We start from the raw sequence: 27,670 nt of genomic DNA on the forward strand, positions 1-27,670 counted from the left end.
TTGTGATTAAAAACAATCATCATTTGGAATGTGCAACAAAAATGCAATATTTACATAGCAATAACCTGAAAAGGACAATCTGCAAAATCTCATGATTGCTAGGTGGATATACTTTAATCTTTATTTTTTCTTTTAAATTAATTTCACGCTTCTTATGAGGAAAAAATGATGGGTAACACTTTACAATAAAGTTTCATAACATTAGGTAATTTATGAACTAACACGAACTATGATCAATACAATTTTTGCAGTATTAATCTTTTGTTAACATTAATTACTAAAAATACAGCTGTCCATTGTTTGTTTACGTTAGTTCACTGTGCATTAACTAATGTTAACAAACACAACATTTGATTTTAATAATGTATTAGTAAATGTTGAAATTAACATTACCTAAGATTGATAAATGCAGTTCATTATTAGTTCTTGTTAACTAATGAAACCTCATTGTAAAGTGTTGTCAAAATATAAAAAAAGTTAATACATTTATATCTCTTGTGTGAGATGGTCAACAACTCACCGCAGTGTAAATAGTGCATGATTCAGTGTGGAGAAAAAAAAGATTATTAAAATGTGTGTTTGATTGATTGATGAGTATAACTTGTGAGTGCAGTTTACTTATTCAATCATATTTTTGTTCTATCTCTCCATAAATATTGTCTAATATGATATTTCATTTGTGTCTTTATTCAAAAACAAAACACTGATTCTCTTCTGGTTGCAATGGGGGAATTTCCAGTTCGTCATAATTTTATAGTAGGTCATTTTAAATGATAATATATATATATTTTCTGTCAAACGGACAGTTTCTCTGTAAACAGTTGTATTTTTGGTCTGTGGCATCACTGTCTTTCACTCCACCGCATGTTCATAATGGCCACACACCACCCCAACATCCTCGTCATGAGAACAGTTGTTTTTGCCCAGTTTGGCGTGTTTGCAGTGTAACAGAGTCCGTTCCGTCCCTTCGCACTCGACGTCGTCCAGCAGGATCCTGACTCCGCTGGCTCCCGCTCCGAGCTCTGCTCTCTTCGCCACGCGCTCGACCACGGGGAATCCCAGCTGCCGGCAGACGACCGCCGCGGCCTGTGTGTTAAACATGTCGTCGCACACCGTTCCCCATTCGCCACGCACGAAGATCTCGACCCGGCCGCGGTCCTTCCACCCGTCGGCGCTGACCAGCCTCACTGTCCCGGAGCGGGGCCGACCCCTGCGGTCTCCTTTCCTCCGGGGTTTCCCGCGACCTCGTTTCCCAGGTCGGCCTGTTTGGGTCTTTGCGGTGGGTTTTGGTGCCGGGGTCCAGTACGAGGGCCTGGCGGGGGTGTTGGGTGCCGGGGTCCAGTACGAGGGCCTGGCCGGGGTGTTGGGTTTTGGTGCCGGGGTCCAGTACGAGGGCCTGGCAGTGGGTTTGGGTTTGGGTGCCGGGGTCCAGTACGAGGGCCTGGCGGTGGGTTTGGGTTTGGGTTTGGGTGCCGGGGTCCAGTACGAGGGCCTGGCGGGGGTCAGTGGCCGAGGGGTCGTGTGGAGAGCGCGTGGACGAGGCGTAGAGTGGCGGACTGTGGTCGCTGGAGGCGTCCTGCGAGTTGTCGTCTGTGGTGCTCGCGGCCGTGGGGTTGAACTGGGTTTGGTCGGTTTTGGTTTGGGAATGGCAGTCGTTGAGGGTTTTTTGTTAATCACAAACTCTGTGGAACAAATCAAACAGAGTAAAAAAACTAGCAGAACAATCACCCTTTCTAGTGATTGCAATTGCGATTGCTGTGCTTGTTCGTAGGGCTGCATGATTTGGCCAGATTTTTGTGATTATCAATATTGTTATAAAAAATATATATTTTATATGATAATAAGGCAAGGCAAGTTTATTTATATAGCACATGTCATACACTATGGCAATTCAAAGTGCTTTACACAGAAAGTAATTAAATAATCACAAAATAAAAGCAAGGAAAATTAAAACAGTTATAAAAGGAATTACAAGAGATATAAAGATGATACAGTTATAAAAGGAATTAAAAGAGTAAAAATATGATACATATACACTTCTCATCTGGCACAACACCGGTCTATCATATTTTTCACAGCTGCTTGTTTTACTGTGAGATTTTCCCATGTTGATTGTACTGTCTCTGTGGTGACTAAGTAATCTATTGGACGTCTCCAACAGATTTGATTTTTCCCTAAAATCGGATGGGAAGAGCTCTAGGGAAGGAATCAAATGACGTTGGTCCCCGACCTCGAGTTTCACATGAAACTCACTACTCTACCACAGACTCAGGTCATCAACATGGTTTCATCTTTCAATTTCACAATTAACATTTCAGAGTAATTTATGTTTGTAATAATATTAATAATTCACAATAAGGCCACGTTAATTAATGTTAGTTAATGCTTTAACTTAGAGTTCATGTCAGCTCAGCTCCATTAAATAATATTTACAGATACAACTTATGATTTTAATAATGCATTTTTAAATGTTTACATTAACACTGACAAAGATTAATAGATGCTTTAGTATTATTGTTGATTGTTAGTTAACGTTAACTAATGTAGTTAACGAATGTGAACTAATAGACCTTATTGTAAAGTGTTGCCATAATAATTGTATTATTATTATTATTATTACTAAATAAAAATATGAAAATTATAATATAATTATATAGAATATGAAAATTAATAAATAAAACATAAGAAATTTTTGAAAAATAGAAAATCTTTAGAATTTTGGAAAAATAATATAATTGTATTTTACATTACAACTGTAAAATTACAATACTAATGTTTAATGCCTTTCCTTTTAAATGTTAAACTATCAAACTTTTATTTTGACTGTAAACAGCAGGGAGCTGTTAATCTTTTGTTGATAAGCATCTCATTTTCATCTAGTATATGAATGCATTATTTTCACATTTTTAGTATATGAAGATGGTTGGCACATTGTTTCCAAATGCACGGTAAAATGACTCAAACTCAGAGCAGATGCAGGTGGAGTTCATGAGGAGCAGCATTTACTGTGAACCGAGACGCTGAAAACACCGGCAAATCAAGAGTTGCTCACGTGTAAATAAACACAGTGCTGCGCTTCAGTCTGAAACACGCAGCGCATTCATTTCATTCAATCGCAGCCTTCGCCATTTGATAATCCATATGCACTAAGCCATATCACAATTTTGGTTTTATTTTTCTAAATCGTGCAGCCCTACTCAAATCTCACGCCTTCAATGGGAAGAAGGAGTGTTTGTTTACCTTCTTTAGGACTGAAATGAATCAGTTTGCCCTTGATGTTGACTGGAGTGGGCTTAAAGCTGCACTTGCCTGGAGGGGCCCTCCTAAAGAGTGAAGAAAATGTCCAATTTTAATGTTAATTTCACAGCTTTTAACAGTAAGTACAAACATACCTCACACTCAGGGACTAAAACTAGCTTTTTGCCACACCTGCCAATGGCCGGTGACTTAAGAAGATTTACCAGCCACAAACATTTTTCATTAAACTGTTGCAAAAAAAAAGGCAGTTATGACACACTCTATTCCAATTTCGCTACCAAAGCTAAAACTACTACCCTAACTAAACATTATTAAAGACAAGTAACAGTAGTTTTCAGGTAGAGATATTGAATAAAGTAGTCAAATGTAAACTAACACTGCATAGTCTTCATAAATAAACATAGATTAATCCTTATTAAAGGTACAAAAATTATTCAGTCAAGATCAGTGAATGATTTTGTTTCTTTGCCTTTTGTTGTTTGGTTAACATTACAAATACAGACAGTGACATAAATATTAGGCTGCTGTCACTTTAAGACTAATGCACGTATCCAATACACTGATACTGGTGTACCTCTTTCTCTACTGTTTACGTTTTTTAAGCCATAACCGGTTATGTTTACTTGGATACTCGTAGAGGCGGGCATTTTGGACACATTTTTTGTGAATTTGTCCGTTCAAGAGCATGAAGACGTGAAAGAGAGCTCAATTCAGTATTTGCTTCAGATGTTTGCGCACACAAAACTTTCCATACAGCGTTCTTTATGAACTTCTTGCACTTGAATATTTAAATGGCCAAGGCTTAAACTCTTGTGACGATGCAGCGCTGGCCTGTTAATTGTCCCGAACGATCTTCATGTTTGTTTTACTGTTATGTTTTCACAACATTGCATTGTTAGAATTCATAAAAATATTACCGGCCAACTGGCGATTAACACCATTTCATACACTCGCCAACACCTGTTTTATTATTCGCATTTGGCGCTTGGCGATTGTTAATTGTAGGCCCTGCTTACACACATAATCGGACAACAACAGAAAAAAAAAAACTTATCAGAGAGAATAAATGACAGGATTTTTATTTTGTGTAGGCTATTCCTTTAATATTGCCCCTAAAAAGCATTATCACTATATTTTCATTTATTAATTTATTTTGATATATTCTAAGAGGCATTTTGGTATAATCAATATAGACAATCAGATTCGGCAGGGGAGGAGGCTGTTTTTTCTACTACAGCTCTGCATTACCATCATACCATCATGTGAAGTGGATGTTAACAGAACTGAACCCCCTGTCTACAGTCTGCACTCAAAAAATGAATTTTTGTCTCTTGTTAAATTTAATTAATTAAAATAAGCAAAAGTAACACAATTGTTTAATATTTTGTCACAACTTAATTTAATTGTGTTCAATCAACCTAATATATTTAAAATTTGTGTGAAACCTACATGAATCATTTTTGTTGACAACTAACTGGGCAGTGGATCTGTCCCAGCATGCTTTGCAAGGGACTGCATTAGTAGGGTACATTTATGGATAAAAGTGTTATTTTGTGTTTTTCTGTAAATGGAAAGATGTTGTTAGTTAATGTTAGTGTTTAATATTCACTAATGTTAGAAACTTAAGAGGACTTTCTGTAATGTTTTTGAATTTTGTGGTTACCATTATGCAGAAGAGTGGCGACTGTGTTTAGCTTAGGGCTGTGGGCCTCAGTATACACTGTACATGCATTACACCTCTTTCGCAGACCTGCGTGAGTAATATTCAATATTACTCTGTGAAAGGTGGTTTTAATTAAATTGAACACTAGTGACAATCATTGGAAATAACTGTAGAGTCAAATTAGCTAAAGTTATAATGTTGGCGATTTTAGGCAGGGCAAAAATTAAATGTAGTCAACCTGACAAAACTTCATCTAGCAGGAATGACTAAATGAATTTAAGTTCATACAACATTTTCGTGGAAAAGGTTTCCTTAATTTAATCAAGTTCGTTCAACAGCTTATTTTTTTGAGTGTGTGTCAGTATCAATACAGTGTGTGTACCTCGAGGGATCCACTATCTTATACACCACTCCGGCTCGGGCTGTGGCACTCGCCGCTCCCGTCGCGAGGAAGTACAGCTCACCTGAAACACAGACACACTCTTAGGAGAAAAACGGTTCAATGGGGTTCTAGAAGCCTCAGTTTTAAAGAGCCCTTTATGCCCAAAAGGTTCTATATAAGGAGAAATGTCTTAAATGACTGCATAATACTTCCATGTTTAATGGTTTATTTGATTTTTTTCCCCACTAATAAAGTATGTTTACGAGCTGTCTAATTCATAAACTTGAATTAAAAGAACAATAATTTATTAAAACTAAATCCATAAAAAAATACTTTCGGAAACCAGCGCCACTAAAAAGGGGGTAAGCGTGTACTCACCCATGATGGGAACCCCTTTAAGGTTCTACAGAGTACAGTTCTCACCCCCTTTTTAGTGGCGCTGGTTTCCGAAAGTATTTTTTCCATTCATTTTTCCCATAGGGATTTTATAAAAGTCTTCGTTAAAGAGTTATAAGCCATGAACCAAGCCAACCAGGGACGAGGTGAATCACAACACTGCAAACATTTTTAAAGATCGGTACAAGACTGTGTACTTAATGGCTTTAGTGATTTAAAATGATTTACAAATGTTGATTTTATATATTGCAAAATATGGATATGTACTATATACAAACATTTTGAATGTAGAGAGATCGACTCATTACACTCATTTACGTTCGTTATTCTGTTTTGAAGAGTTCAGATGCAAAAGCCTCTAAGTGCCATCTGAAATTTACTTCTAGAATGATAATTTTTATCAAGCTCGTATATTTAAGTTCAGTAATTTCACTTAAATGGCAATGAAAATGACCTATTAATTGTCATTTAAGTGAAATTACTGAACTTAAATATACGAGCTTGATAAAAAATGATCATTCTAGAAGTAAATTTCAGATGGCACTTAGAGGCTTTTGCATCTGAACTCTTCATATATTCTTTGTTTAAATGTCGTTGTATGTTTTTAGAGTTTAATTTATTAAAACCCATTATACGCTTGATTGTCTCTGTCTGCTGCTCTGTCTGACCTTTCTCAAGAGTTTATAATCCTTCTTGAGAGTTGATAAGAAGATCGTACGGTCGGTTCGGTGGACGAACGGATTATTTGATGTGAAATTAATTCTGTTAAAGGTTATTCTGAAATTTGATCTATAGCCTGTCTGTATATTCATAATTGATTAGAATCCATTAGGGTTAATTATCTATGTAAAGAGATACAAATACATGGGCTATGTATTGCTTTTTTGGGCGATTTAAAATGTGTAGGTAATAACTGATCATAACCAGTATGATTAATTATTAATTATATATTCCCTTTATTTGAGCTAATTCGCTACATGACTGTGTATTGGAGAAAAGACCCTAAAAATAGTCACACACAGATCTGCTCTCAAGTTACCTGCCTCATCTTCGCCAAATGATATGATATACTTGTAGTAGCTGTTTATAAGTTTAGGGAAACTGCACGTTTTGTCAGAGCCCATACAAATCTCCTTATAGTTCCATTTTCCCGTCTCCGTGTTTTCCTTTAGGGACATCAGGCGCCTAGGATGCATACAGTGGGAGAAGTCTGATATATTCAGTGCATAGTAATCATACAAACAGTGAAATAAATCAGCCATTATGGGAAAGTAGCATGCATTAGTCTTGTGTTGATATTCTTGTTTATCTTTTATTATATTGGCCTATAATTCAAGTACTAGAGAAAACATACGTACCCACTCATAAAATCCCCAAAGATATACAGACCATTCAGATTGGGCATCTGGCAGCCTCTGTAGATGTAGCCGCCAGTTACTGACTTGCCGATTTTATGTGGGTAAGCAAATATCGGAAGAATATCGTCTATGGGAAAGATAAAATAAAGATATTTTTCTCTCATATACTCTTCAAAACTCAACTGGAACCAACAGCATTTTGTGAAAACTGAAGCTGTATTCATAAAAATCTTTAAAATAAATGAAGAAAGGATAACTTTATAAGAAAGTAGTTTTCAAATATCTTCTTCAGAAGAGATTTTTTTATGAGAATAAAATTACAGGCTTTTATGTTGTCTGATTATATACTAGCCTACAGGTTTAGAGATTAGCTTGTCCAATACAACAAATTCGTTACTTCAACATTTGTAAAGTGCATAAAATGTATTAAATTACTGTAAACATCAGAATTGTCTGGGTTACCTTGTAAATTGACTTAAAGAAACAAAACCTAAAGAAAGCAATAATGGTTGCACTTTATTCTACAGTACGTACTTACAGTGTACTTAACTCAGAAAGTACTGGGTAATATAAGGTAACTACATGGGTTATTGGTTTAAAGGTAGATTCAGGGTTAGTAGTACCTATTTATTACTCAATTATTGTAATAATTGTAATAATACAGTATAAAGGGAACAGGACTGTAAAATAAAGTGCTACCGTAATAATAATATTTGAAGCAACTCAATAAATTCAGTAAATATATTTCTTATTGATGTTCACGGCATTGAAAATTATATCATCATTTGCTCACCCTAATGTCACTCCAAACACGTAAGACTAGAGATCATTAGAAAACGAATGAGCGGTTAAGTCCATTTTTTCTGAAGAGACACGATCGCTTTATATGATGAACCGATTTAATTTAGGCTTTTATTCACATATAAACATTCATCCATCAACTCACACATCACTTGTGGTAAATGGAAGCTCAAGCATGAACCGATGAAGCTCAGTCTCGTGTTACGCGGCACGTTTGAGTTTCTGTTTCTGTTCGATGCATTAAAAATGCCGGTAACACTTTATTTTGCAGTGTCCTTGTTACATGTTTCATGTACTTACCATAGTAATAACAGTAAATGATGCATAATTACATGCAACTAACCCTCAACCAAACCCTAGTCCTACCCTAACCCTATAGTAAGTACATGTAGTTGCTTAATATTACTCAGTACTTAAATATATAATTACACTGTAACAATGACACCTTAAAATAAAGTGTAACCAAAATGCCTTATATTCCTATGCATTTTTTTCCCTAATGTTTGCATAGTAAAATAAAGCCTAAAGCTGTAGTTTGCCTTTTTTGCCAAATAATTTAGTCAGATATGTGTGCACCCCAATGCCCGCATAATAACTAGTGTCCTCATAGACCAGGCTTCTGTCATTGCATTGTATTTAAAAAAATGTATAAAATATTATCCTCATATTTTGATGGTTTAATTGAACTTGTAGGGTAATTAAAAACAAATTGTCGGAGACAAATCAAGATGGCGGAGTGAGCGGTTTAGTCTCAAGCAGGCTCCGAAGGAAAATTCGTTTTTCAGTCCAAAATTTACTTAAAGGAAAAATCAACCAAACCATATTGTGACAGAAGTGACTTTTATTCGTTTTTGACAAACTATTGAACTTTTGAAGAATTAATTGGACCGAAATTACTGGAAAGATGGAAAAACTTGGTGAAGCTAACATCGTCGACTATGACTACGGCACCACTGCGCTGAGTGATATGAGTGAAACGAGTGAAAACGAAATCCAAGAAATGGAGCAATCTTTTGCTAATCTCGAGGACGTCCAAACTCCTGTAAATAGTCCGCAACCCAAAAAGTTGAGGAAGAGAGCCGCGAAGGCAAGGGAGGAGAATGCTAATAGCTTTACACTAGCTATTGAGTCTGTGATGAAAATTTTTTACGGTCTAGATGGGAAGCTGGAAAACATTGAAGCGAGGATGAATAATGTTCAAGAAGCTCTGAAAAAGTTCGATGCCCTAGAAGTCAAGTGCCCTACAGAACATTGAAGAACGCACCGACGCCATTAAACGAGCCACGGATGAAAATAAAGAAAACATCGAGAAGCTACAAAGACAAGTTGAGTTCCTGGCTGCAGAAAACAAATCCCTGAAGGAGAAGGTTTTGGAAGCTGCGAGATACAAGAGGAGATGGAACCTCAGGCTCTTGGGGTTACCTGAGAAGGAAGATGAGAAGACCAGAGATGAAATCATAGGTATCCTTACCGAGTGGTCCCCATGGGTCTGTTGATGAGCTCCGCCGAAATGTTGACACCGTTCACCGTTTGGGGATAAAAGGTGCAATGAACAACAACATGCCAAGACCCATCATTATGCAGTTTGTTTCGCGAACGGTGAAGGACGAAGTGTGGAAGATGTCGAGTGTGCAAAGAGAAGAAGATCATCTTTAAAAAGGACTTCTCCAAAGAAGATCGGGAGGCGAGGGAGAAGCTGTGGCTACGGGTGGATGAAGCCAGGCGCCGCGGAAAGAAGGCTTTTTTGAAGGAAGGATACGCGATCATCGATGGGAAAAAGGTTTATCCTTGATGCATATATGGTACGTTCCACAACGTTGACTGAAAAACGAATCACTCGTTTTCCAAGTGGTTGTTCTTCTGTTATTATGGGCTGTTGAATAGACTGGGAAAAAAAGACTCATTGCATTGATATGATTAAATAGCCCAAGTTTTTGACTGAAACATTTGGAGGTTTGGTTTTATTTTGTAAAGAACTTTTTTTTACAGGAAACACATTCGGGTACAGCAGATGAGAAATTTTGGAAACTGCAGTGGGGGATAATGTTTTATATTCTCATGGTACCAATTATTCGGCAGGTGTTATGATACTTTGTAACAGGTTTACAGGAAAAGTAATTAGTCACGTAGGAGATAAAGATGGCCACTGGCTGATTGCAGACCAAAAAATGATTGTGCTTTCAATTTACGGATATAATAACAAAGTGAACAATAGAAGTATGTTAGAGAAACTGGATAGGCTAGTGACAGAGTGGAAAGCTGTTCATATGACAGATAAAGTTGTTATGGGAGGTGATTTTAACATTGCTCCAAATTCTTGGCTGGATAGGCTATACCTCCTAGAGGCCAACAACCTGAAAACAACGAAGTACTACACAATTTTTGTATTGAAACTAATACTTTTGACTATTGGAGATTGAATAACCCTACAAATTTGGAATATACATGGATTAGTGCTTCAAACGGGAACCAACGGTCAAGGCTAGATTACTGGCTAATCTCACATTCAGTAAGTAATAATGTTCAGAAATGTGAGATTATTACATCTCCGCTCACCGACCACTGTTTAATAACCAAACAACCACGCTCTTCGGGTAATATATGGAAACTAAACAATAGACTTTTATCAAATTATGGTTTTTGTAAAAAAATAAAATCCCTCTGTCTAAAAGTAAAAGGAATGAATATGTCAAATAAAGGGAAGTGGGAATGGTTTAAATTTGAAACAAAGAGGTTGGCAATTGAAACGGGAAAAAGCATGTCAAAAACAAGTAAACTAAAACAGAAAGAAATACTGAAAAGGATTAACATACTCTGTGGTAAAACTAATGCTTTGGAGGAAGAACTAACTGAGTTGAACTCCCTCCGAAAACAGCTTGATGAAATTTATTTAGAAAAAGCAAGTAGAGCCTTTGTACGATCCAGGGCTAGATGGATCGAAGAAGGTGAAAAGAACACAACATATTTCTATGGCTTAGAAAAATCTAGGCAGTCTAAAAAAATAATCTGCAAATTAACAAAAAATGACACAGTCATAGAAGACTCTAGCCAAATACAGGAGGAGGCTCAACTCTTTTACTCTGACTTGTATAGCTCAAATTTCCACAAAGAGGACTGCGAATCCTTTTTTACTCTGATTAAGAGCAATATTAAAAGGATTGCGGAGAATGACAAAAAAAGGTTAGAAGGCAAAATAAATCTGCAAGAATTAGAAAATGCCCTGAAAAAAAAATGAAAAATGGGAAGTCACCTGGAATTGATGGGTTGACCTCGGAATTTTGTAAGTTTTTTTGGGAAGATATCAAAGAATTGTTATTGAATGCATTTATCGAATGTATACAAGAAGGATGTCTTACTCCAACAATGAAAACTGGTATAATAACCCTACTCCCCAAAATAAAAAAATATATAACAAATTTAGACAATTGGAGGCGTATTACTTTGCTCTGCAACGATTATAAGTTAATAGCGTTAATATATGCAGAGAGATTGAAAACAGTAATTGATAAAATAGTAGATGAACCTCAGTCTGCGTTTATAAAAGGTAGAAGTATACATAATAATGTGAGATTAATATTGGACATGCTGGACTATCGGTCTATTCTGGAATCGGAAAGCCTGATTTTATTTATAGACTATTTCAAAGCTTTCGATTCTATAGAACACGATTTTTTATTTTCTACTTTAGAAAATTTTGGATTCGACAAAAAATTTTGTTCAGTGATCAAAATGTTCTATACTGATATTTACAGTTATGTCTCCTTAAACCCAGGACTAACACCTAGAATAAATATAACTTGCGGAATAAGACAAGGATGTCCAATTAGTCCCAAGTTGTTCATTTTATGTACACAGCTACTAGCATATCATCTGATATTAAATAATCCAAATTTTCAGGGTATACATTTTTTTGATTACGAATTTCGCCTCAGTCAGTTTGCAGACGACACTGTCTCCTTCCTTAGGGATAAATCTATGGTTAGCAATGCATTGCAAATAATTTCAATTTTTTCCAAAGCTTCAGGTCTTCGTTTAAATATGAAAAAGTGTGAACTACTTGCGTTATATGACTGTATAGATACAGAAATAATGTCAGTCCCTGTTAAAAAAGAAGTTAAATATCTTGGAGTTAAGATGGTTAAAGATGAAAAACAAAGAGAGGAAATTAATATGAAAGAAAAATTTGATCAAATACAAGTATCCTTTAACCACTGGCTTAGCAGAGATCTTTCCATTTTTGGGCGTAACTTATTGTCCAAGGCTGAGGGTATATCCAGACTGATTTATCCATGTCAATCTCTTTATATTGCTCCAAAAAACGTGAGGAAAATGAACTAAATTTATAAGATATAAATGTATCTGGAGAATACATCAAAACAGTGGATTTTGAGGCAATAAAAAGTGGTTGAAAGAGTTTCTATTGAAGCCGGATTCAATATGGTTTCACATTCCCAAAAGTATGTTCAAGATGTTCAGTGGATTAAACTTTCTTTTGAAATGTGACTTTGAAATTTCTAAAATACAAGTTTCATAAACAAGTTTTGCATCATTGGAAGATGGTATTTACCCATAACTTTACCCCTCATTGTGCCACCTTGTGGAATAATAGAGTAATTGTATGAAATAAAAAGTCTTTGTTCAACCAGCTTTGGTTTGACCAAGGCATTATCTTTGTACATGACATTTTAGATATAAACGGTGAAATCTTACAGTTACAAAACAAATTTAATAATATTCAATGTTCTCTTAAAGAATATAAGAAAATCTGTAAATCTATCCCAGTGAATTTGATACAGCTGATAAAAAAACACAATTAGTTTTTCTAATGTCCAAATCAAACTTCCAAACTTAACGATAGGAGATGCGACAACAAATATTTAAATAAAGCTTTCAAAGGATATATATATATCATGATTATGATAGGAAGATAAAACTTAAAATATTAGATAATCCAACAATTGCAGAAAAACATTGGAAATGTCTAAAATGGCCAATTGCACCCAAAGTAAAAGAAATGCAATTTAAAATTCTTAATTCTTAAACTGTCCATCTGCGGAGACACTGAGGGGTAGATTTGGTTTTGAAGTTGATCCTTGTGACTTTTGTCATGAAAACCCAGAACGAACAGAACATTTATTCTTCCTCAGTTAGTAGGAAGTTCTGGCAAGATGTTCACAGCTGGTTAAATAATAAAATTAGTGAACTTGAACAATTTACAATCGAAGATATTCTTATTTATAATTCTAAACCGACGAGGGACATTTCACTTTTGATTAATATCATCATTATGGGTAAATACCACATTCACAAAAATAAATGGAAAAAACAATTGCCAAATGTAAACTGTTTTAAAAATGAATTTCGTATGTTATTATCCTCCTTGAACCTTGTAAAAAATTCTAAACAAATTGTAGAAGATATTTGTTATGCTGCTGAAATGTTTTTGATCCACACATTATTTATTTGAGAACAATGCCTTATTTTATTTATTTATTTTTATTTATCTTATTTTTTTTCATTGTCAAATCTGCATTTTGTTGATGCCTTGCCTGTTTTTTTGCTGTTGTCTCCACGAGAGACTGTAATAAACATAAAAAAAAAAAAAAAAGACCTCCCTGTAATCACCTTTAGCCACTACTGTACATGCTGAAGTTAAATTGAAAGGTTTGCTTACTGAGTGACGAGTTGGAGCATAGTTTGCTGTCGTAACAGGAGAAGCCTTCTTTTGCCCTCCATCCATAGTTCCCTCCATTTTCGATCAGATCCACTTCCTCATATTTATTCTGCCCAACATCCCCGCAGAACATTCTGCCTCGGCCCTGGCCGCTGCCTGGATCGCCCCTGTCGACTGAACATCTCCACATGTTTCTCACACCGTAGGCGTAGATCTCCGGCCTCGAGCCGCTCTCTCCTACAAAAGGATTGTCTGATGGGATACTGTAGGGGGCGCCATGATCGTTGTTGTCTACGTCGATTCGCAGGGCTTTGCCTAGAAGAGTGGACCTGAAACATCACAGTGTTTGTTTTTCCTTGTGTTTTACAAAAAGGGTTTGTATGAGATTAAAGTAATACAAATAATTGATCCCCATAAGATTGCACTCGTAAGACTATAGTCTTAAACATTTGCACCGTCTGCTGATCCTTTTCTCTCTCTTACCCGCATCCTTGCTAAACTCATGCTAGGCCTCTCACATCCCACAATGCAGTATGTCAATATTGACACTGGCACGGGCTTGAACTGTCCGTGAAGAGGCTCATTTTTCATCCTGTGAAAAGAACTAAAGCTTCTGCTGGCTTAGATCTGTCCTTCATTCAGTGTATCTTTTTTTCTGCTTTGTTATTTTTCTGTTATTTTCGTCTAATTATTAGATTCATTATTTATTGGATTAGATTTATGGATTATTATGTTAATACCAATCAGTTTCAGACCAGGGTCGTTACTTATTACTAATATATGTATATATATATATATATATATATAAGGAAAATTTTAACTTCTTTTATTTCAACTGGCTGCCAAGGAAACATTTTTCAACTTGATGTACTAAAATAAATAAAAATGAAATAAAAATGAATAAAAACTGTATAAACATTAAAAAAAAAAAAAAAAATTACAAAAGCACATGCAATTTCTAAACTTTTAACTTACAGTTTTTCTCAGTCACTTTGGTGCATTTCTCACATCACTATTTACATTTGCACAATAGTTAATGCAGTTCTCAAAACAATTAGTACAAACTGCAAAACCTAGTTGATAACCTGCAAAAGCGTGTCACTTGCTCAAAATGGAGAGCTCATTCCTCAAAAGCAAGTATTCATGTCAATGAAAGTGTCAGTGTCATCAAGATGAAAAGTCCTGACACCATTGTTTATGAACAAGATAGTCAAATAGCTTTGTCATGTTTTCATTATGACAGTTTACTCTGTAAATGTTTTCCAATGCAAAAAAGTCAGATCTTGGTGACACTACCTGAAAATGCTCAAGACAGCACTATATACTATTTGCACAGCCATTTGAAAAATACAGTAAAGTTGCACATTACTGTATTTAGTGAGGTAACTGAGTACAAGACACTGAATATGTATGTTTCACATTTTTACTGCATATGCTCTTTGCAATTCTAACTTGTTCACAGCATTGTGCAAAAGAAAAAAATACACCATTATTTACAACAAACATAAACTCCCTTTGGGTAGAGCTGTGCACAACTGTAAACAATATTACAGTACATACTGGAACTGAACATACAACATATAGTACTGATCATTCATGCACATCCAGACGTTCCTTATCAGTGAAAGCTGAGATTCACCTGAGAGAAATTTTTCAATTTAGGAGACATTTTCAGAAAAAAAAAAGTGCAAAAAAAAAGTGCAAAATTTGCTTGACAGATTTTGACAACTAGTTCAACATTTTTGTATGTAATGACTCAAGCGATGAAATGAGGACTATTAGTTTTATATGGAATGACTATTCAGCATTCACAAGTATAGTTCATTTTGACTGACATGACATAAGCAAATGATAATGTTATAAAACAGCAGAGAGTTGTATGAAAGCAGTTGATGCATGTCCAAAAGCATTTGCAATTTTTTGGAAGGAATGAGAAACTGCTACTATGATGTGCACAAATGACTGAATGTTGTGGAGGTTGAACTAACTGTTGTGCAACTGTAAATAGTGATGTGAGAAATGCACCAAAGCGACTGAGAAAAACTGTAAATGAAAATGAAAACAGAATATTACAGTTTTTCTCAGTAGCTTTGGTGCATTTCTCACATCACTATTTACAGTTGCACAACAGTTAGTTCAACCTCCACAACATTCAGTCATTTGTGCACATCATAGTAGCAGTTTCTCATTCCTTCCAACAAATTGCAAATGCTTTTGGACATGCATCAATTGCTTTCATACAACTCTCTGCTGTTTTATAACATTATCATTTGCTTATGTCATGTCAGTCAAAATTAACTATACATGTGAATGCTGAATAGTCATTCCATATAAAACGAATAGTCCTCATTTCATTGCTTGAGTCGTTACATACAAACATGTTGAACTAGTTGTCAGAATCTGTCAAGCAAATTTTACACATTTTTTTATTTTATTTTTTTTTCCTGAAAATGTCCCTAAATTGAACAATTTCTCTCAGGTGAATCTCAGCTTTCACTGATGAGGAACATCTGGATGTGCATGAATTATTACACTACTATGTATGTTGTATGTTCAGTTCCAATATGTACTGCAATATTGTGTACAGTTGTGCACAGCTCTACCCAAAGGGAGTTTATGCTTGTTGTAAATAAGGGTGTATTTTTTCTTTTGCACAATGCTGTGAACAAATTAGAATTGCAAAGAGCATATGCAGTAAAAATGTGAAACATACATATTCAGTGTCTTGTACTCAGTTACCTCACTAAATACAGTAATGTGTAACTTTACTGTATTTTTCAAATGGCTGTGCAAATAGTATAAAGTGCTGTTCAAGCATGTTCAGGCAGTGTCACCAAGATCGGACTTTTTTGCATTGGAAAACATTTACAGAGTAAACTGTCATAATGAAAACATGACAAAGCCATTTGACTATCTTGCTCATAACCAATGGTGTCAGGACTTTTCATCTTGATGACACTGACACTTTCATTGACATGAATAGAGGTCGACCGATTCATCGGTCGGCCGATTGATCGGCCGATTTTTTGCATTTTTAACATAATCGGCATCGGCCAATATCCAAGTGTATCAAGCCGATTATTAGGCAGGCGCATCTGTGGGCAGCCTAGTGTTGTTGTTGTGGAATACGCGTTCGACGCACGCTGCGCCTAGAGTCATTCTCCAGCAGAGTGAGCAGACCTCATCCAGTGCTTAAGGAAGGAGCTAAGTTCCTTGGAGAAAACTCCTTTATATTTAATTAAAAACTTTTGATATGTTACAGCCAACTTAGAGAAAAAAAACATGAATAGGCGACATGACATTCGGCTACTTTGAAATTGATAGCGTAGTTGAGGTCGCATTAGCACAGCAGAAGGGTTGCGATCATGTCACAATAAAGTAAGCAAGAATTTACAGACAGTGAATCTGAGACTTTTATTTGTTCTGTTTGTGTGTCTTATATTTGAGAGGGTTGTCACTCAATGCAGAGAAATAAGTAATAAAAAAAAGAGACCAACTATATGCTAGTGAAGGACTGGCTTTGCTTTGCTAGGGTTGGGTAGCTACAGACAGACCCAGTGCTAATACGGCACTGGTGCCTTAACGACCGTTATTTACCAGACCGAATATCAACGCGGATTTCTGTGCTTCGTATCAGTGCTACTGTTATGCCTGTGCTTCTCTTGGATGCTCTGAAAACGGACGTTAGAATAACAGAAACATCGCTTCGCTGCACTTGACACTAGTCAGCAGTTAACTTTAACATTCCGTTAGCTAGTAGCTGGATTAAACACGGTTAAAATGCTGGCCAAACAGTAGTGTAATGTGTGACTGTATTTCCACGGAGAATACACGCTATAAAAATAAATAAAACTCGCGTGCAAAGTAATGCGGAACTACTGTTAGATACGCGGGTTCTTTAGGGACACCTAATCTGTAGCTCCGCTTTAGCTCCGGCTGCAATGTAAAGATTGCAATATGTTGTGTGTGTGTGTGTGTGTGTGTGTGTGTGTGTGTGTGTGTGTGTGAGAGAGAGAGAGAGAGAGAGAGAGGCGCGGGCGCGATCGAGATCGAAAAGTCGCGTGTGTTTAAAGTCGCAAAGTGTTTACTGTGTGTGCAAACGCGCGCGCGCGTGTGTGTGTGTGTGTGTGTGTGTGTGTGTGTGAGGCGCGGGCGCGATCGAACAGTGGAAACATAAAAACATACTCCGTCATTTTGTTTATCAGGACATCATTCAAACTGCAAAGTGTTAAGTTACTGTTAATTCAAATGTTAAGGAAAACAAATATATTAATCTGAAATGTAGCAAATTAATTTTCAATTCATTCAGGTACAATTACCAAACATATCTCAAGTTCTTTTTGTCTTTTGTACAAGTGCAGATTGGTAAAGTGTTCAATAAATGTTTTTGTTGAGAAATCTTGTCTATCTTAAGTAATTATTTGTGTTACATTTTATCTTTCAAATAGAGGTTAAAAACAAGCACATAATCGGCCAAATATCGGCCAAAATAAATCGGCAGCATTTATCGGCCATCGGCCGACCCGGATTTCAAAAGATCGGCATCGGCATCGGCCTGAAAAAAACCATATCGGTCGACCTCTAGACATGAATACTTGCTTTTGAGGAATGAGCTCTCCATTTTGAGCAAGTGACACGCTTTTGCAGGTTATCAACTAGGTTTTGCAGTTTGTACTAATTGTTTTGAGAACTGCAATAACTGTTGTGCAAATGTAAATAGTGATGTGAGAAATGCACCAAAGCGACTGAGAAAAACTGTAATATGAAATAACAATCAATAAATATAAATTAAAAAAAACTAATAAAAAATATGAATCAAAACTATAATAGTATATTGGGGATTCAAACATAATACTGCAACAGATAGAAATAAATAAATCCATAAATAAATAGATAGATGTAAAACTTAGCATCTGTTCAGACAAAGCACATCATGTAAACAATAAAACAAATGTTTCATCCATAAATTTGCAGTGTTATAAGGGTTGTCAAAGTGAACGTGTTAATGCAATTGATTAGTATATTGATCACATGCATAGTGATTATATTAAATGCAGGCTTTGCAAAGAGGCCTTTATTTTAACTCACTGCTTTACTCACTTTATTTATAGCCATTCAAAAGTAGCCAAGTACTGACATGCATTCAAAAGTAACCAGAAATCAGAGCCCTTTTTTATTTTATTTATTAAGTCACTGTGATTGCTGATAGTGACAAATAAATGAAACCTGTTTCTACAGGCTTGCATACAGTAAAAGCTCAGAGGCAATAATCTAGATCTTCTCACCACAGAAGGTTGATATGAAGCTGAAGACTAAGCTTTTTAATAATGTGTGTGGGTACAGAAGACCATCAGTAACTACGCAACTCTGCAATTCAACATGTACTGCCAATATAGTACAAGCCAGTATATACTTCTCTGTTAGTCATCGACACCAGGACTCCAAGATTTCAGTGGCTACGACAGGTTTCTCTATAAGACTGAAAGGCTTGCTGTGTGGTTATGTAACCGTGAGTTTCACCGTGCCACTCTCTGTATTCGGCAGGCACTGCCAGGTCTGCTCATGTCACATGGGGCAAGGAGGGTGGCAGGCCAATGCTAATATTTTGAGGCTGTCTGGCTAAATGCATAACTCAACTGGGGCACACGTACGCCAAACCACACTATATTGCACAGAGGATTTACTTGAACGGACCACTTTTATGGTGCAAGTTAGTGCAGGGTATCAACCGCAAGAAGACTGCAAGAAGCACACAGTTTTGTTTGGTCGACGTGGTCATTTTCTAGCACACAAAAAATTGCAGTCTTAGATCATTTTATTATATAATATATTTGATTAATGATTTGTCTAATTTGATGAATGAGCTAATAAGCGTAGTAACCTGCAACTGTTACCTTAAAGATTAACAATTAAAATTATTATGTTAGGATAAATTAATCTATTTAGGTGGATTTAGAAAACATTCTATAACATTAAGGCAAGTTTAAGGCAAATAAAGATAAATTGAAGATTACTCACTTGTTTTGAGAATTCCCAAACTTTCCGAAAGGGTCTCCTGCTTTGCCACCATCTCCTATGAATACGTAGAGATAGCCATCCAACCCAAACAGCAGCTGACCTCCATTGTGGTTTGATGCAGGCTCATCAACTTCTAGAAGTGTCCTGTCAACCAGAATAAGCATCACGGTGACTGACAAAAGTGGGTGAAAATCACACATCTAAAAGAAAGTTCTTTGATAGAAAGTCCTGTATTTCAGAATCTGTTTTTTAAGCCTGTAAATCCTAATGATGCATGAATCTCTAACGCCTCTAAATTACCAACATCACAACTTTGCTGAAAAACATGTTGCACGCAATCTACTGCATGCCTTCTGTCGTCTGGTGGTTTAGACTTTATTAGCCAATGAAAGGCCTTTTAGTATGTACAAAATTCCACCTTTAGGTCCTGGTTCATGTGTCTTTTTGCTGTGAAATCTTTACTGATTTTTATAAGAATAGAATTTGAGGAAGGTTTACTTGACATATTATCATAAAATTGAGGTGTTTTTTTCATCTTCGAGTTTTAGCTCCATATTCTCACTATATCATAGTATTTTGAGCCATAAAAGCCTGGTGCATCAAATATAAAACACATATGGAAACTTTTTTTGGGGACTCTTTATTGACATCTGTATTCTTGACATGAAATTGCAAGTTACTTGTTGTGAAACGTATGGTTTGTGGATACCCTTTGTTGACTGTGATTGTCACCACATCAGAGAAGATCTGAATAGCTACACCACTATCATTGCCTACAAAAAATAATTGTTGTTTAAGCAAGTATCTGTCTGCCATCATCATTTCTGAAACACGTGAGGATGAATGACGAAAGAATATGTGCCAATGATAGCCTATGTATCAAAAATGTATTTCTAACAGCAACACATAACGCATTTTTCCAACCTTTAAGCTTGAACCACAGCATATGATGCATAATGTCAATTGTCAAAGATTTTTAAATTAAAAAAGATTTTGAATCGAAACTATTTAGCAAAGTTTGACAAGATAAACTTTGAAACTGGCTTGAGAAAGCCTAGCCAGAAAATGTATAATAAAAACAGACAAACAGACAGACGGACGGACGGACGGACGGACGGACAGACAGGTAGGTAGGTAGGTAGTAGGGGTGGAGCCGAACCCGAATACGGTATTCGGAAAGCACAAATAATGTGTTTTTTACGAATACTTATTTCGAACAAATACTTTTAAAAATATTTGTATTCGGGAACAAGAAAAACTTTATATCAAAAAGCTGCGTTTCCTCATGAGACATGGCGACCGGCGGTGCTGCTGATGTGGTGGCTGAAATATTTTGGATTAGGCTAATGTCACGTTGTCATAAGGGGTAGTTCACATAGCGCGTTTTTTGCGCGTGCAGATTTCAAATGTAGGCGCGCGGCAAGCGCGCTTATAATAGAAGCGAGCGGCGCGCTGCATAGCAACGACAGACGCCACGGGAGGGCAAGCGCTTGTGGAAAGGAGAAAGCGTGCGAACTGCGCTCTTCATGATTACGAAGTATCAGCAAAGAATTAATTGATTTCTAGCCCTTGCATTAGCTTTAGATATATTTATGGAGATGAGAAATGAAATAAAAAAGCCGTCATTTTGTCATTAATATCAGTCCGTCAGAAAAGCAGTTCTAGGCTTATTCTTGGCTGGATAACTCTTAGCAGGTTTAAAAAGCTCTTTTAAAATTAAATATGAATGCAGTTTTGGATTAAATATAAGTACAGTCAAGTCAAATAAAACATGTTTTATCTCCTGTTTGGTAACACTACAATAAGATACCATTCATTAACATTACTTAATGCGCATCTAACATCAACACATTGAGTGAACAATATATTTTTACAACATTAATTAATGTTTGTGAATGTTATTTAATACAAACACTTGATTGGTCATGTTTGTTCACTTCATTCATTGTGCATTAAATAATGTTAACATAAATAATGTTAACTTTTGATTTTAAAAATGTATTTTTAAATGAACCCCAAGGAGAATAATTGCGACAGTATATAGCCTAACTATTGTTTATTGTTAGGTCATTTTATCTATTGTTATCTAACAAATGTAATATTAATGTAGTGTTTTTAATACTACAGTTTCCATCTTTGTAACCGTGATATAAACTTTAATATATGTAAATTTAATCTAAATTAAGCTTTACCGAAATTGTTACCGAGAACCGTGGATTTTCACAGGTATTGGTACCGAATACTGAAATTTTGGCACCGTGACAACACTAGTAGCTCTGTTAGCTTGGTAATTTAGACAATAGGCTGTTGACAGAGTAACATTAACGTAGGTAATGGCTGTTATGTTATTTTCTTTTCAATGACGTTCCTTGTTACATGTTCATTGCTGGATTTATGGAAAAACATCAACCAATATTGCATATCCATAATTATTATAATGGATATAATTAAAGAATACTTACACTATAACGTAAATTAGATATGTAACGCAAAAAAAATGGATTTTTACACCTATTTTGAAATTTACTCGAATACAAATACAAATACAAATACTTTTCCCCTCTCAACAAATACAAATACAGATACAAATACCGGCTGCTTTGCACACCCCTAGTAGGTAGATAGATAGATAGATAGATAGACAGACAGACAGACAGACACACAGACAGACACACAGACAGACAGACAGACAGAGATAGATAGACAGACAGACAGGTAGGTAGGTAGATAGATAGATAGATAGATAGATAGATAGATAGATAGATAGATAGATAGATAGATAGATAGATAGATAGATAGATAGATAGACAGACAGACAGATAGATAGATAGATAGACAGACAGATAGATAGATAGACAGACAGACAGACAGACAGACAGACAGACAGACAGACAGACAGATAGATAGATAGATAGATAGATAGACAGACAGACAGACAGACAGACAGACAGACAGACAGACAGATAGATAGATAGACAGGTAGGTAGATAGACAGACAGACAGACAGACAGACAGACAGACAGACAGACAGACAGACAGATAGATAGATAGACAGACAGACAGACAGACAGACAGACAGACAGACAGACAGACAGATAGATAGATAGATAGATAGATAGATAGATAGATAGATAGATAGATAGATAGATAGATAGATAGATAGATAGATAGATAGATAGATAGATAGATCTTCTCACCTTTCTGAGGAGTGATCCAGCATATTCATATCTGAATCGGACACGACGAACTCACTGATGCGAATCTTCTCCTGCTTCTTCACAGACACAGAGTAGTAGACGTAGGCCTTTTTCACCTTGGTGAACTGAGGATGCAGGGCAATGCAGAGGAACCCTCGCTCGTCTCCTGCCCAAGGTGATGTTAGAACCGCCCTGGTCAGATTCAGGAAGGGCCTGTCGATTCTAGAGCCATTCGGCAAGTAAACCCACACGTAACCCAGCTGCTCGGCAACAAAGAAGCGGTGAGTACCGTCATTCGCATGTACCATCGCAACAGGATTGCGAAGACCATTCGCAACTTCTTCCAGGCACAACTGTATGCAGCCTTGCGGATCCGCCTTCACGTCTCCCAGGTTGGCGTTGAGCTTGTCGTCAGAGAGGACGTTTGGGTAACAGTATTCGGGATCTTTCAGCTCAAGGTATTTGCAGAACTTGCTTCGGTCTTCTTCAATGGCAGAGGTTTCATTGTAGTTGGTCAGAAGGCTGAGAGTGTACCGGCAGTGGAGCCAGTAATCCCCACAGTAGTTTCCACAGAGTCCGGGAAGCTCCCGCATCGGGGTGTTGGCGTCTTCTGCATCGTACAGATGTGCTGCATACGGGGAGCATTCCTGAAACAAGCAAATCAACGCATCAACATTTACACGATTATTATCTAACAGTTTCTCAAAGACATATCAAGATTACTTCAGGACACTGAGTCTAAGATTCGGCTTTTAAGCAGCTTCAAGGGCCCGTTGCGAAAACATTAGCAGGACTTTGATTGTAAAGACATTGCCTATTTCTTAAAGCACAGTTACACAGAAGTTGCTTTCAAAGAAAGCAGTTTCTGTTCGTCAACATAGAAAATATGCATGCATGGTTGGATTTCTATTGAAACGACTGGATTTCGTCTGAGAAAATTTGCAGAATAACAGTAAATGTGACTACACCTTAAGATGATGATAACTAGAACTTTAATGTATTAAAAATTGTTCTAACACAAGGGTGATAACTGTAACTTAAAAATAATAATTGATCTATGAGAATAGGGAAGTCCACACCAGCTATAGCGATAAGGATACAGTAGAACACAATTTTTTCAGCTGATGAACATTAAAAACATGATAGCCAGTCAGAATCCACCCATTTTAAAAATAGTATAAAGAAAAGTTTAAATGTTATGTGCCATGTGGTAAAAAAAAAAAAAAACACAAACATTTTCCATGCACCTTAAATAGGCCTACATGTGATAGTACATGTTGTCTTAATGGTTAATTGCAAAAATGAGTTTTAGAAATATATTTTAAATGATCTGATATTTTAAGAGACTTACTGCATGTGTCATGTTGGTTGCAGATGTGTGTGTATATATATATATATATATATAGCGCAAGTCTTTTATAAAATTCATGAATCCTTACTGCTAGACCATATAACTGGCTCAGCAAATTCTCAGAAGTGCAGGACCTCGTGGCGCAATGGTAGCGCGTCTGACTCATAGACAGTATATAAACTGGACACAGCGACCCCATAGGTTTCAACGGAGAAAAGTGAGGTCAATTAGAAGCTCTCACTTCCTGATGGCTGAGCGTACTGCACAGACTCAAACGAGCTTGACGACGTAGATGTGACGTGAGCAACCCGTCTGTCTTCTAGTAGCTGTGCCAAGAGAAACCTGAATCATTCCCTTCCGAAACTTGCAGAGACGGAGAGTGTGAGTAGGAGCTGTCCATGAGCTAGGAGAAGGAGAAACTTTTGCTAAGTATTCTGATTAATTATTTTGTCATTTTGCCTCCACGTCCCCCCGATTGCCCGATAGCTTCTCCTCCTGTCCATACGGTAATCTCTCTACTGTGCGACAGAGTCGCGTGGTTATGACGCAATCGTTAGCCTATTTTTACAAAAACTGATTCTACGGGGCCATAACGTAAGATACAAGGTAATGGAGCCTTTTATACATTGTCGTGTTTCTTTAGAAATAAATAATGGACAGATGTAAAGTTATTCGCTGTCAAAGTGACGCCAAAATGAATGGGAGTCAATGGAATGCTAACAGCAGGTGGGGGTCCGCTAATCAATTTGCGGCGCCCGGGGAAGCTTAAAATTTGTACGAAACATTGGCCCCCTGGTCTGACTCCAGATCAGAAGGTTGCATGTTCAAATCACGTCGAGGCAAGCAATCCCTAATCTGACTGCAAGTCTTTTATAAAATTCATGAATCCTTACTGCTAGACCATATAACTAGCTCAGCAAAATCTCAGTCATGCAGGGCCCCGTGGCGCAATGGTAGGGCATCTGTCTCCAGTTCAGGAGGTCGAGTGTTCAAATTAAGCGAGTCATCGTGAAGAGGCAAGAAACAACGCAAGAAGTGCTCAAAATACGAATATATTTATATATAATATTTGACCATAAGTCTTTTTTTAATTTAAGGAATCCTTAATGTTAGACCCTATAACTAGCTCAGCAAATTCTAAGAAGTGCAGGACCTCGTGGTGCAACGGTTGCGTGTCTGACTCCAGATCAGAAGGTTGCGTGTTCAAATCACGTCGAGGTCAAACAATCCCTAATTTGACTGCAAATCTTTATAAAATTCATGAATCCTTACTGCTAGACCATATAACTGGCTCAGCAAACTTCCAGAAAGGCAGGACCTCTTGGCGCAACGGTAGCGCGTCTGACCCCAGATCAGAAGGTTGCGTGTTCAAATCACGTCGAGGTCAAACAATCCCTAATTTGACTGCAAATCTTTTATAAAATTCATGAATCCTTACTGCTAGACCATATAACTGGCTCAGCAAATTTTCAGAAATGGAGGACCTCGTGGTGCAACGGTAGCGCGTCTGACTCCAGATCAGGAGGTTGCGTGTTCAAAACATGTCGAGGTCAAACAATCGCTAATTAAACTGCAAGTCTTTATAAAATTAATGAATCCTTACTGCTAGACCATATAACTGGCTCAGAAATGCAGGGCAAAATCCAAGAAATGGAGGGCCTTGTGTCTCCAGATCAGAAAGTTGCGTATTCAAATCACGTCAAACAATCCCTAATTTGACCGCAAGTCTTTATAAAATTCATGAATCCTTACTGCTAGACCATATAACTGGCTCAGCAAATTCTCAGAAATGCAGGGCAAAATCCCAGAAATGGAGGGCCTCGTGGCGCAACGGTAGCGCGTCTGACTCCAGATCAGAAGGTTGCGTGTTCAAATCACGTCGAGGTCAAACAATCCCTAATTTGACCGCAAGTCTTTATAAAATTCATGAATCCTTACTGCTAGACCATATAACTGGCTCAGCAAATTCTCAGAAATGCAGGGCAAAATCCCAGAAATGGAGGGCCTCGTGGCGCAACGGTAGCGCGTCTGACTCCAGATCAGAAGGTTGCGTGTTCAAATCACGTCGAGGTCAAACAATCCCTAATTTGACTGCAAGTCTTTCTAAAATTCATGAATCCTTACTGCTAGACCATATAACTGGCTCAGCAAATTTCCAGAAATGGAGGTCCTTGTGGCGCAACGGTAGCCCGTCTGACTCCAGATCAGAAGACTGCGTGTTCAAATCACGTCGAGGTCAAACAATCCCTAATTTTACCGCAAGTCTTTTATAAAATTCATGAATCCTTACTGCTAGACCATATAACTGGCTCAGCAAATTTCCAGAAATGGAGGACATCGTGGCGCAACGGTAGCGCGTCTCCAGATCAGAAGGTTGTGTGTTCAAATCACGTCAAGGTCAAACAATCCCTAATTTGACCGCAAGTCTTTTATAAAATTCATGAATCCTTACTGCTAGACCATATAACTGGCTAAGCAAATTTCCAGAAATGGAGGACCTCGTGGCGCAACGGTAGCGCGTCTGACTCCAGATCAGAAGGTTTCGTGTTCAAATCACATCGAGGTCAAACAATCCCTAATTTGACCGCAAGTCTTTTGTAAAATTCATGAATCCTTACTGCTAGACCATATAACTGGCTCAGCAAATTCCCAGAAATGGAGGGCCTTCTGACTCCAGATCAGAAAGTTGCGTGTTCAAATCACGTCGAGGTCAAACAATCGCTAATTAAACTGCAAGTCTTTATAAAATTCATGAATCCTTACTGCTAGACCATATAACTGGCTCAGCAAACTTCCAGAAAGGCAGGACCTCTTGGCGCAACGGTTGCGTGTCTGACTCCAGATCAGAAGGTTGCGTGTTCAAATCACGTCGAGGTCAAACAATCCCTAATTTGACTGCAAATCTTTATAAAATTCATGAATCCTTACTGCTAGACCATATAACTGGCTCAGCAAACTTCCAGAAAGGCAGGACCTCTTGGCGCAACGGTAGCGCGTCTGACCCCAGATCAGAAGGTTGCGTGTTCAAATCACGTCGAGGTCAAACAATCCCTAATTTGACTGCAAATCTTTTATAAAATTCATGAATCCTTACTGCTAGACCATATAACTGGCTCAGCAAATTTTCAGAAATGGAGGACCTCGTGGCGCAACGGTAGCGCGTCTGACTCCAGATCAGGAGGTTGCGTGTTCAAAACATGTCGAGGTCAAACAATCGCTAATTAAACTGCAAGTCTTTATAAAATTAATGAACCCTTACTGCTAGACCATATAACTGGCTCAGAAATGCAGGGCAAAATCCAAGAAATGGAGGGCCTTGTGTCTCCAGATCAGAAAGTTGCGTATTCAAATCACGTCAAACAATCCCTAATTTGACCGCAAGTCTTTATAAAATTCATGAATCCTTACTGCTAGACCATATAACTGGCTCAGCAAATTCTCAGAAATGCAGGGCAAAATCCCAGAAATGGAGGGCCTCGTGGCGCAACGGTAGCGCGTCTGACTCCAGATCAGAAGGTTGCGTGTTCAAATCACGTCGAGGTCAAACAATCCCTAATTTGACCGCAAGTCTT

The 27,670-nt window shown here is 37.2% G+C and overlaps 1 protein-coding gene across 1 annotated transcript in view; it reads right to left on the bottom strand.

Moving 5' to 3' along the window:
* Positions 1–27,670, bottom strand: part of LOC311291189 (HHIP-like protein 1) — a 72,064-nt gene continuing 44,394 nt past the window's right edge. Inside the window, exons 2-9 of the mRNA XM_084410098.1 lie at positions 22,748–23,394; positions 19,551–19,694; positions 13,533–13,861; positions 7,058–7,184; positions 6,739–6,884; positions 5,304–5,385; positions 3,241–3,323; positions 1–1,682 (exon numbers count right to left, since the gene is read on the bottom strand). Of these exons, the coding sequence (XP_084266224.1) occupies positions 853–1,682; positions 3,241–3,323; positions 5,304–5,385; positions 6,739–6,884; positions 7,058–7,184; positions 13,533–13,861; positions 19,551–19,694; positions 22,748–23,394 (2,388 nt within the window). The 3' untranslated portion in view covers positions 1–852. The remainder of the gene's footprint in view (positions 1,683–3,240; positions 3,324–5,303; positions 5,386–6,738; positions 6,885–7,057; positions 7,185–13,532; positions 13,862–19,550; positions 19,695–22,747; positions 23,395–27,670) is intronic.

Source organism: Rutilus rutilus (genome assembly GCF_951802725.1).
Source record: "Rutilus rutilus genome assembly, chromosome: 5".
Lineage (NCBI taxonomy): Eukaryota > Metazoa > Chordata > Actinopteri > Cypriniformes > Leuciscidae > Rutilus > Rutilus rutilus.